The sequence below is a fragment of the Bufo gargarizans genome, chromosome 11 (genome assembly GCF_014858855.1).
Source record: "Bufo gargarizans isolate SCDJY-AF-19 chromosome 11, ASM1485885v1, whole genome shotgun sequence".
NCBI lineage: Eukaryota > Metazoa > Chordata > Amphibia > Anura > Bufonidae > Bufo > Bufo gargarizans.
The window spans coordinates 47,639,244-47,651,346 of NC_058090.1; the positions used below are offsets into that span (position 1 = coordinate 47,639,244).

The 12,103-nt window shown below is 48.0% G+C and overlaps 1 protein-coding gene across 2 annotated transcripts in view; it reads right to left on the bottom strand.

Moving 5' to 3' along the window:
* Window positions 1-12,103, bottom strand: part of LOC122922105 (N-acetylated-alpha-linked acidic dipeptidase 2-like) — a 160,497-nt gene that overhangs the window by 80,527 nt on the left and 67,867 nt on the right. For both annotated transcript variants that reach the window (XM_044272577.1, XM_044272579.1), the window contains 3 exons: window positions 4,189-4,314; window positions 3,921-4,104; window positions 2,744-2,834 (listed from right to left, as the gene is read on the bottom strand). In XM_044272577.1, the coding sequence (XP_044128512.1) occupies window positions 2,744-2,834; window positions 3,921-4,104; window positions 4,189-4,314 (401 nt within the window). The remainder of the gene's footprint in view (window positions 1-2,743; window positions 2,835-3,920; window positions 4,105-4,188; window positions 4,315-12,103) is intronic.

Genomic DNA, 12,103 nt, shown 5'->3' on the forward strand with positions numbered 1-12,103 from the left:
TGTGGCTGCCGCCTGCCCATGCCCACTGACTGTCCAAGGCAGTAAGTTAGTGATAGAATATTAGACAGTAACTTATGTAAGTGAGCTATTGAGCTTGTAAATAAACTTGTGCAAAGTATATGAGTAGTTAGTAACTACTCATATACTTTGCACAAGTTTATTTACAAGCTCAATAGCTCACTTACATAAGGAACAGCGGGGTCTGTCTTACAATAGGGAGGGACACTGTTATGGGGGGGGGGGGAAATATCTGTGGATCATGTGGATGATGAGATGACACATATATATAGCACAAGATGCTTGCGCTGCCATAAGTGTCATCCACAGATGCCGCCATAACAGTGCCATGCAATCCACAGATATCCCCTTAACAGTCTATTAAGGGGATATCTGTGGATGACACTGTTATGGGGTGGGGTCTGTGGATGACGCACTGTTAATAACAGTGCATCATCCACAGATGGCCCCATAACTGTGTGTCCTCCACAGATGCCCATAACAGTGCCTCATCCACTGATGCCCCCATAATAGTGTCATCCACAGATGCCCCATTTATAGTGTCATTCACAGATCCCCCATAACAGTGCGTCATCCACAGATGCCCCCATAACCGTGTGTCATCCACTGATGCCCCCATAATAGTGTCATCCACAGATGCCCCATTAATAGTGTCATTCACAGGTCCCCCATAACAGTACGTCATTCACAGATGCCCCCATAACTGTGTGTCATCCACTGATGCCCATAACAGTGTGTCATCCACAGATGCCCCCATAACCGTGTGTCATCCACTGATGCCCCCATAATAGTGTCATCCACAGATGCCCCATTTATAGTGTCATTCACAGATCCCCCATAACAGTGCATCATCCACAGATGCCCCCATAACCGTGTGTCATCCACTGATGCCCCCATAATAGTGTCATCCACAGATGCCCCATTAATAGTGTCATCCACAGATTCCCCATTAATAGTGTCATTCACAGGTCCCCCATAACAGTACGTCATCCACAGATGCCCCCATAACTGTGTGTCATCCACTGATGCCCATAACAGTGTGTCATCCACAGGTCCCCCCATAACAGTGTGTCATCCACAGGTCCCCCATAACAGTGTGTCATCCACAGGTCCCCCATAACAGTGTGTCATCCACAGGTCCCCCATAACAGTGTGTCATCCACAGGTCCCCCATAACAGTGTGTCATCCACAGGTCCCCCATAACAGTGTGTCATCCACAGGTCCCCCATAACAGTGTGTCATACTGTCATCCACAGATCCCCCATAACAGTGCGCCTGCGCACTGAGGAGAGACAGAAAGGAGGGCACATAATCAGTGGAAGCAAGCAGAGGACGGCACAGCAGACGACTGAATCGCTTCTTTTGTAAGTAAATTGTTTTATTATAAATGTAGTTTAATGTTTTTGTCTTTTATTATATTCTGGCTTTTGCTTGGTTATGTATGATGCTTTTTGATAATAAGTAAATGTAGTGGTGCTATAATGTGGACCCCAGGCCCCTCTGATGTCCTGCAGGCTGGGCTGGCGCTGTGGCAGCATACAGTCGGTCAGGCAGCAGAAAGGCTCTGGGGCTGTCATTGTGCTCTGGAACTTTTCCCTTCACAGCCACTGCTATCTCTCCTACAGTGCAGACTCCGCAAGAGGCTTTCCATTTGCTCTCCGTCCTCTTAAAAGTCTATGGGAATCAAAACGGATCCATCTGGTTCCTGTTATGCAAGACGGAAAACAAAGTCCTGTCGACAGGGACCCAGACGGCTCCGTTATGCTTTCTCATAAACTTCTATTAGGACAGAGCAAAACGGAATGCCTCTTGGGGTCCATTCACACGTCCGTTGTTTCTTTCCTGATCTGTTCCGTTTTTTGCGGAACAGATCTGGACCAGATCTGTACCCATTCATTTTCAATTGGTCCTGAAAAAAAAAAATCGGACAGCTCAATGTCAGATTTTTTTTCAGGACCCATTGAAAATTAATGGGTACAGATCTGGTCCAGATCTGTTCCGCAAAAAACGGAACAGATCAGGAAAGAAACAACGGACGTTTGAATGGACCCTTAAAGGTTTCCGTTTTGCATTCCATCTGGCCATTCCATTATATTCCGTTTGAAACTGAACCTATAACGGAATGGCATAACGCAGATGTAAACCCACCCTGTACGAAATAGGTGGTATTTGCCAGAGTTGCTGGAGAACTGTGAGTGCAATTTCGGGGGCACTGACCTGTACAGGGTGTAGAGGATGGGGAGGTTGAGATCCACTGAGGATATTATAAGACTTTTCTGTAGCTTCCTATAATGTTGCAAGATCTGTATGTTGGTTGTTGCAAAGCTTGTGTGTTGGCTGAAGCCTTCCTATCTTACTGGTGGCTGGCCCTGCCCCTCAATTGTGCTTCTGGGTTTGGCTCCGCCCCTAGACTGCAAGGGGGTGGGGCCTGTTGGAGGTCATGTGATTGGGCTGCTCAGTCAAAAATGCCCGGGCCTATTTTTTGTCCCAGTCCGGCCCTGGTGGCACACTTACTGTAAGTTGCCATTCATTATACCAGAGTGCGCTCTAAACGGCATTCACAATAATATGTGTATGCACAGTCCTCCCTGAGGCTAATCCCGCCTGCCCTCACTACCCGCAATGCATTGAGCTCCTCACATGCACTAGCCAGTAACAATAGCCCCCCAAAAGTGTCAATAACCAGAGCCCATCATGGTTTCCAAAAGTGAACTGTAAATGTACCTGAGATATTTTACAGCATCATTGTAACCGATGGGTGTCACTGGAATTTTGGGTAATTTGATGTCCTTTTCATCTAAGAAAAATGCAGAATCTGAAAGGAGAAAATATACGTATGCTATGTTTACAGTGGCAGCTTGCGATGACTTCTGAAAAAGTGATCTGTACAGACCAAGAACTGAAGCCTATTAGTCAGTGACCAGTGCAAAAAGTGTAGGATTTTAGAACTTTTTTTTTAAACATTAAAGATTAAAAATAATAACCAAAAATTATTAAAAAATGTTTTAATGTTGAAACCTAATTAAAATAATAGGTCATTATCTGATGATAGCTTCCCTTTAAATTGATGTAATTCCAAAAATCCTGTTACATGATCAGCTCCTCTTTTTTGAAGATTTTAAAATTTAGAGCTCTTATGAGACAAATATGCAAAAACATTTGGATTGGGGCAGATATTTTTATAGCATTGCATGTAAATTATGCAGTGGTCTGGCTGCTGTGGAACTTGGGTAACTCAATAAGCAAAAGAATGCATCATATTTGAAGGTGAGCCCTGCATTAGACATTTATATGACACCAATAAAAATAAAAACCCTGCCAGTCAAAGGGACCCACAGCAATAGTTAAATCCAAACAAAGTTCGGTAAATGTGGTGCGGTACTGATAACCCACACGCCTCGGCCTCAACTATTGCTGTGGGCCCCTTTGACTGGCAGTTTTTTTCAGTATCTATCTGTGCACATTCATGGTGTTTCATATGCATCAGCCGTTTGAAGTTGTAGTAACTTTATTCTTCGTTCCCAGGACGTTTATACGCTCCCAAGCACAAGCTCTTTATATAGAGTACATCCCCAACTGGAGTTTCATTGTCCGGGTTTTTATTTAAATTTTTGTTTTTAGTTTTTATTGTATTGCATTCTGATGTTTATCGGACTATACTATACTTTATATACCTTTTCCCTAGTTGACTAGGCGGGTCAATTCAGTTCTTGTAGCATCACTGCACGATTTAGGCTGGGTGAGCCTCAATATCTATATTCCCTTTATATGACACCAACACTCGGTGTGCCATTGTAATACTATACTGTAGATATTGGTCTGATTTTTCTACTTCCCTAAAACACAAACCATGTGTAATACCGCAGCATCTACAGACTGTTTAGGACTGCATGCTCCTTACTAGTAGATGGGTAGAATGGTGTTCGCGGGTCACCATTATTTATGAATAGAGTTCCTCTCTGAGCCCCCGTTCCTGGTAGCCACCAGTCCACAGGGTACACTTGGTCAAGGCTACCAACCACGTAGTCTGCTGGATCAGAATATAAAATCATTCCAGCGCAGCCAAACCTCTCTGCGTTGTTCACCTAAGGTTGCAAATTGAGAAAAGGTATTAATGATCCTAATGGTCAATAAATTACTAAAGATTTTTTTAAGATTTACTTACGCACCTTGTCACCTCTGAAAATGTGACCATATCTGGCAATTGCTACCGTCCCAGTTAGATTCATTGACAGATCCCGCGTTAGGTAATAGAAGTCTTCAACTTTTCCGTAATTCACATAAACTGGGTCTCCCTAGTGAAATAAAGTCTGCTTGGTATGATTGTTCTGGGCACAATATACGATTCCATAGCTGGACTATACAAAAACTCCCGAAAAACACTAAAATGTATCAACAGATAATACACATGTACAGTCCACTATATTATACACTTCTGTAATTAGTATTTAATAAAATATGTTCTGATTTATCCCTGAGCAAAAACACTGTTGTGAAACCTTAATTACTACAGACCTCTGTGAAGTTATACTAATTATAAAAAAATAAAAATACTGCACCAAGACGGAGTTGTTGGAATTGAATGATTCAAATATATTGATATATGTAATGATTACAATATTAGAGCGGAAGAATCTGTTTATTGGGGAAAACAGTACTTTTGAAAGAAGTCTCTTGGACCCTGTTGGGCCGCCTCCAGCCTGGATATAGTAAGAGATATGGTTGGCATGGGGGCATACAGGTTCTGTATGGTATCCTGCGGCACATTTGCCCACAGATGTTAAGCTTAGATGTAGATCCTGCACACATGTAGGCTGCAGAAGGTGACTGCTAGCTGGTCCCATAATGCTTGATTGGTGATGAATCTGGTGACTGGGCAGGCCATGGAAGAGTTGGTCTGGCTGAGAAACCCTTGCTGTGTGGGGGCAAGCATCACCCTGCTGAAAAATGTCAGTTGAAAGCCTTGCCATGAGCAACAACACGTGGCTGCAGGATGTCCTGCACTGATCACTGTGTCCCTCATATCACTACTAGGGGTGACCGACTGTTGCTAAAGATGATATGGTTCCAGCACATAACAGTTCAGGTTTCACATACATGACACCACTGCAAAGGAATGGCAGGACATGAAATGGGTGCCGTGACTCCATACTTTCTTCTGCTAAGCACCTGGAAATGGCCCGGGCAGAGATACAGGTGTGTAATAAAGATGCCACCTGTGTCTGGATGGTGGACTAAAAAACACTGGGAGCTGCTGCTACTTGTCAGTGCATCAAATGATTGAAACTACTGGTGGCCTCCCTTGGCCACCCAGAGCTTGTTTGCTGTGTGTGCATACCCCCGCATAACAACTGCTCCCAACACCTCCTAACAGCAAGGTCATGGTCTGAATGGCCTGGATGGCAGGCAGTTTGTTGAAACAACCATCCTGCTTCTCTCTGTCCAATGATGTGCCCTCTGTGACAGTCTTTTAACTGGAAAAACATTCAAGTGCATCCTGGCATGTCTAGCAGTCAACAGTCTCAGCCAAAAGGTTCACTACCCAAAAGTAGCCTCTGAGAGCCATTTTATAGTGCAGCAAAGGAAGCAGTTTTATGCTCTCTTGTTCCAAGACCCAGTTATTTATCTATGGCAAACAAGTAACTGCTGCCGAAAATCCCAAATGTTAACACCCCCCCACACCCCAAAAAAAAATTTAGGGTGTGTTTTATCTGTATTAGTTATGTATATTTTAATCATATCTTTAACAGAAATTTTGAACGTTGGGAAATGGATTACTGTGTTGAGGACAGGAGCTTCGCCTTGTTTTACGGTACAACCCGAGTGCAGCAATAATATCCCTGAGCTGCCTTCATCTGGTGCCCGACAGAAGCTTGTTCTAAGCCAGGTGAAGAGCAATACACTAAATATAGTCCATTTATTACTGGACAACTACAGACCTGTAGTACTAGCACAGAGGAGTATAGTACATTTACCATAGGTATAGTGCAGCACTGTAATATAGAACAGGGCATGCAGGTAGAGAGCAGTTCAGTACACGTGGTACAGGTAGAGGGCAGTACAGGACATATAGGACAGGTGGACATCACTATAATACATAGACAGGTGGAGAGCTGTACAGTACATGTAGGGCAAGAAGGGAGAAGTACAGTAAATGTGGCACAGGTAGACAGCAGTATAGTACATGTAGGACGTGGAGATCAGTATAATACATGTAGGACAGTTGGAGAGCAGTAAAGTACATGTAGTACAGGCAGGGCTGCCATCAGAAATTTTGGGGCCCCTTACACAGCTCAAGGCCTGGGCCCCCCTCCTACCCCGCCCCTTTAGAATCCGTCCTGACTCCACCTCCCCTCCACCACCAATTTCATAATTTTTTTACAACTACAAAGACAGTAAAAAGTGATAATCAGTGATTTCAGTAAGGAATTCATTTTTGACCAAATATGAAGCCTGCTACCACGACAAGGTAGACTCTTTTAAGCAGGACCCTACACTAACCCTAACTACACTACCTGTTCTAATCTGCCCTAGCAATCTTCCCCTGGCACATTTAAAAAAAAAAAAAAAAAAAAAAAAGCACAAGGTTTACTGTTACAGTGTTATGGGGGGGGGGGGATCTGTGGATGACACTGTTATGGGGGGGATCTGTGGATGACACACTGTTATGGGGGATCTGTGGATGACACACTGTTATGGGGGATCTGTGGATGACACACTGTTATGGGGGATCTGTGGATGACACACTGTTATGGGGGAATATGTGGATGACACACTGTTATGGGGGAATATGTGGATGACACACTGTTATGGGGGAATCTGTGGGTGACACACTGTTATGGGGGAATATGTGGGTGACACACTGTGGATCTGTGGATGACACACTGTTATGGGGGAATATGTGGATGACACACTGTTATGGGGGATCTGTGGATGACACTGTTATGGGGGATCTGTTAAAGGCACTGTTATGGGGGGATCTGTGGATGACACTGTTATGTGGGAGATCTGTGGATGGCACTGTTATGGGGGGATCTGTGGATGGCACTTATGGGGGGATCTGTGGATGACACTGTTATGGGGGAGATCTGTTGATGGCACTGTTATGGGGGAGATCTGTTGATGGCACTGTTATGGGGGAGATCTGTTGATGGCACTGTTATGGGGGAGATCTGTTGATGGCACTGTTATGGGGGATCTGTGGATGGCACTGTTATGGGGGGGTATCTGTGGCTGACACACTGTTATTGGGGGATCTGTGGATGACACTGTTATGGGAGATCTGTGGATGACACTGTTATGGGGGATCTGTGGATGACACTGTTATGGGGGATCTGTGGATGACACACTGTTATGGGGGAATCTGTGGGTGACACACTGTTATGGGGGAATCTGTGGGTGACACACTGTTATGGGGGAATCTGTGGGTGACACACTGTTATGGGGGGATCTGTGGATGACACTGTTATGGGGGATCTGTGGATGACACACTGTTATGGGGGAATATGTGGATGACACACTGTTATGGGGGAATCTGTGGTTGACACACTGTTATGGGGGTCTGTGGGTGACGCACTGTTATGAGGGATCTGTGGATGACGCACTGTTATGGGGAATCTGTGGATGACACTCAACCACTCTCAAAACCCAACTGGTCAAACTTGTTAAATGGATCCCAAACACAATATGCACAATAACACCCCCACCCCCTCCAACACTTAATTAACCCCTTCATGGCCTAAACATTTTTTTCAAAGCTGAACACAAAGCTAAATAGGGCTGGGTGGGCTGGCAAGGGAGGGGTTAATAACAATGATGGAGGATCATGGCCCTGTGGGATAATCCAGAAAAAAGCTTTGCATTTTACCCCTGAGCAAAGACCCCACAACAAGTTGGACATGCAGTACTTTTAGTCCGGCGGCCTTTCGCCATGCACTGCCGTGCTGGGCCGGAGCTCCACCCCCGTCCAGGGCCGGACTGGGGATAAAAACCAGCCCTGGAAAAAGTTGCACACCAGCCCCACAGCATTGCGTCATTATTTACTTGTTTATAAAAGGGGAAAGCATTCATTTTAAAACACGTGTGTAAACACGAATATGAACTTTGCCCCACAATAGCTCTTTTGTAGAACCCCATTGTTCATATTACCATTTTACTGGCTAGGGCAGCGCTAAATCCCAGCCATCAGTGCCGTTGACGTCACCGGGGTTCCTGGCAGCCCCATGGAGAGCCCCGGCACGTCACCAGATCTTCAAAAAATGCCTTTGCCCTGCGCGATTTAGCGCAGGGCAAAGGAGAGCATCGGAGCATGAACTGCTCCGATGCTCAAGTCAGAAGGCCTGCCTGGGTGAAAATGGAGGGATGTCCGGGTTCAGCTCTGAACCCGAACAACCCCTTTAATTTATACTCAGATATAGTCCTCCTGTAAGTACCTGGCCTTCCCCCTCTGTCCTCCTCTTCCTCACCCCCTTCCCCTTCTGTCCCCCTTGAATGTATGTCAGCAGCAGCACCAGGAGAAGGACTGGAGCTGCAGGCTGCACAGGGACAAGTGAGTGACTGGCAACCCCTTCCTGCTGTCACAGAGTTGCTGGGTTCTCCTGGAAAAGTTGTTGAAGTGCAGCTGCCTGGAGGTGGTGGGCTCCAAGCTTCTCACAGCCACTCTGTCCATCATGCATGGAGTTTCAGCTGCCTGGAAGTGACCTCCAGGCTTCTATGTAGGAAGGCACAGTAGACTGCTGGGAGCTGCCTGTGTGGAGGCTGAGCAGCCTGCTGGATGCAGAGAGCTGTGTGATCACTGTCCCCTCCTGTACAGAGAGCAGCAAGGGACTCTCCAGGAGTGGCATCGGCTGGGCAGATCCGCTTCTAGGATGTGGGCTCCATGGGCACTCTGTAACCCTCACATGCTTCTTTATACATCACAGCAAGGAGATTGGGGCAGTTGACAGCAGGGCTCTGGCTGGAGGTAGCACTTTGTGAAAGGTTGTCACACAGGTTGTCAGGGGCTGGGAGTGGAGAACATCTTGGTGTGTAACCCGGTGTCACTGTGCTGTACAAAGGATCTGCTGGGCATGGTGCCTCCACAGAGGGCAGGGAATCAGATTGACTGAGGAGGGCTTGTACTTTGGAGAAGAATATGTGGCTTCATGTGACAGAGCAGAGGAATCGCACAGAAGAGTGTGTGGATGAGGATACGTCGTGTCTCCAGGAGCTCTGCCCCTGACATCTCCAAGTGACAGACACTGCTGGACCCCCCTGGCACCCTGCACACAGAGCCTTCCTGTATGTATGGCTGGTGCCAACTTGTGATCAGATCTGACAGTCTGAAGCCAGGAAGCGCTGCCACCCTGTCCCCAGGTCTGCTCTGTGCATGCACCCAGAGCCCTCTGTGCCCACGCCGGTGATGCCATGTCCCGCAACCATAGTGGAGGTGATGTGGGAGGCTCTGGGCTCTGGATAAAAAGCAGCTCTGGAGGTAAAGGCAGGGGCAGGGACCGTTACTACGGCACGAAAGATGTGGAGTCGGGGCAACAGGGTGCTGTTGAACTCCAGTAGAGGGGATGGGCTGCTTCTCCTGGGCACCGGTGACACTGGCAGGGGCAGCGGTGTGGGACCAGGAGGGGGCTTGCAGGAGAGCCGCCGTGGGAAGCAGGGAGCTCGCATGAGCTTATTGGGGAAGCCGCTGTCGTACAACAGCAGCCAGAGCTGCCGGAGGAACGTGAAGTACCGGAGGCTTACCTGTGCAACGTGCTGGAGAGACCCCGGGGCTGGGCATTTGTCTACCACGTCTTTGTGAGTACCGGACACCGTGCTGCTGTGTATAATGCACCGCCACTCGCCACATGTGGGCATGGCCCTGACATCAAATACATATCAGGGAAAGCTATACTGTGCATTTATAATGTGTGCAGGGTGCCAGGGGGTCCAGCAGGGTCTGTCACTTGGAGATGTCAGCGGCAGAGCTCCTGGAGAGACGACGTATCCTCATCCACACACTCTTCTGTGCGATTCCTCTGCTCTGTCACATGAAGCCACATATTCTTCTCCAAAGTACAAGCCCTCCTCAGTCAATCTGATTCCCTGCCCTCTGTGGAGGCACCATGCCCAGCAGATCCTTTGTACAGCACAGTGACACCGGGTTACACACCAAGATGTTCTCCACTCCCAGCCCCTGACAACCTGTGTGACAACCTTTCACAAAGTGCTACCTCCAGCCAGAGCCCTGCTGTCAACTGCCCCAATCTCCTTGCTGTGATGCATAAAGAAGCATGTGAGGGTACAGAGTGCCCATGGAGCCCAGATCCTAGAAGCTGATTTGCCCAGCCGATGCCACTCCTGGAGATTACTGTAAACTGGAGACTGTATGTAAACTAATAGTATACACTACATAACCCTGGCAGCCTGCACAGTCACATGTGGGCACAGCCCTGGCATCCAATACATATCACAGAGAGCTATACTGTGCATTATAAGCTATACTGCACAGTATAGCTCTCTGTGATATACCATATTTTTCGCCGTATAAGACGCACCGGCCTATAAGACGCACCTAGGTTTTTGAGGAGGAAAATAAGAAAAAAAATATTTTGAACCAAAAGGTGTGCTTTTGGTGGGTTTTGAACTAATTGTGGTCTGTGGATGGCACTATTACTGGGGATCTGTGGCTGACGGACACTGTTATGGGGGGATCTGTGGCTGACGGACACTGTTATGGGGGGATCTGTGGGTGACGCACTGTTATGGGGGGATCTGTGGGTGACGCACTGTTATGGGGGATCTGTGGGTGACGCACTGTTATGGGGGATCTGTGGGTGACGCACTGTTATGGGGGATCTGTGGGTGACGCACTGTTATGGGGGATCTGTGGGTGACGCACTGTTATGGGGGATCTGTGGGTGACACTTATGGGGGATCTGTGGGTGACACTTATGGGGGATCTGTGGGTGACACTTATGGGGGATCTGTGGGTGACACTTATGGGGGTCTCTGTGTATGACAGTTATGGGGGGGATCTGTGGATGACACATATATAGCATCTTATGCTATGTGTCATCCACAGATCCCCTCCATAAGTGTCCCTGCAGTGAATGACCCTCAATACAGGGCTGGGGGCCGGCATCTGGCTTTATAATGACAGCGGGGCCCGTGCAGTGACTATTCTACTACACGGGCCCCGCTCACTGTATAATCGTATGTCTAATAGTAAATAGTTATGTGCATAATCGCATAATGAGCGGAGTACTTACAACTACAAGCGCTCGCCGAGAGGAGGGAGGAGGCAGGAGGCAGGCCGGGAGGACAAGCGCTGGCAGCGTGAGTCATACGTCATGCGCCCACGCCGCCTGCTTCATTCATAAAGTGGGCGGCGCAGGCGCGTGACGTATGACTCACACACTGCCAGCGCCCGTCCTCCCAGCCTGCCTCCTCCCTCCTCTCAGCGAGCGTTTGTAGTTGTAAGTACTCTGCAAAAAATTTGCGCCAAAAATTCGCACAAAAAATTGCGCAAAAAAAATCGCGCGGAAATTCGCACGAAAATTCGCAAATCGCAAAATAAGCTGCATTCGCCGTGCAGGCTGTCAGGGTTATGTAGTGTATATTAGTGTACATACAGTCTTAAAATTTATAGGACTGTATGTAAATAATATACACTACATAACCCTGACAGCCTGCACAGTCACATGTAGGCACAGCCTGGCCCCTTCTTACCCCCAGTATTTGCGGCTCCTCAAGTCCTCTCAGGGCTGTTTGCATCGGTCATGACGGCGGGCGGCAGACACAGGGGTCGGGCTCTGCTTCCGGTCTGCGGCCTGGGCCCGGCATATTGAATGTGGAGGTGAGGCCACTTGCAGGAAGTCAGAGAGGGGCAGCCACACACAGGACAGCAAGCCAGGAGGATCACGGGCTGCTGCTCACAGTGACACCAGGTGGTCGGAGGGAGAAGTGCCGCTCCCACGGAGGCCGGCTGCCGGCCTGCTCAGCTCCACCCACCGGCCACCACTACAGAGCTTTCAGATTCGGCCTGCCGGCCGCCGAAAAGGTGCAGACACATCGTAAAGCGGCCCCAGGGCCGGCGGCCTACCGGGAAAT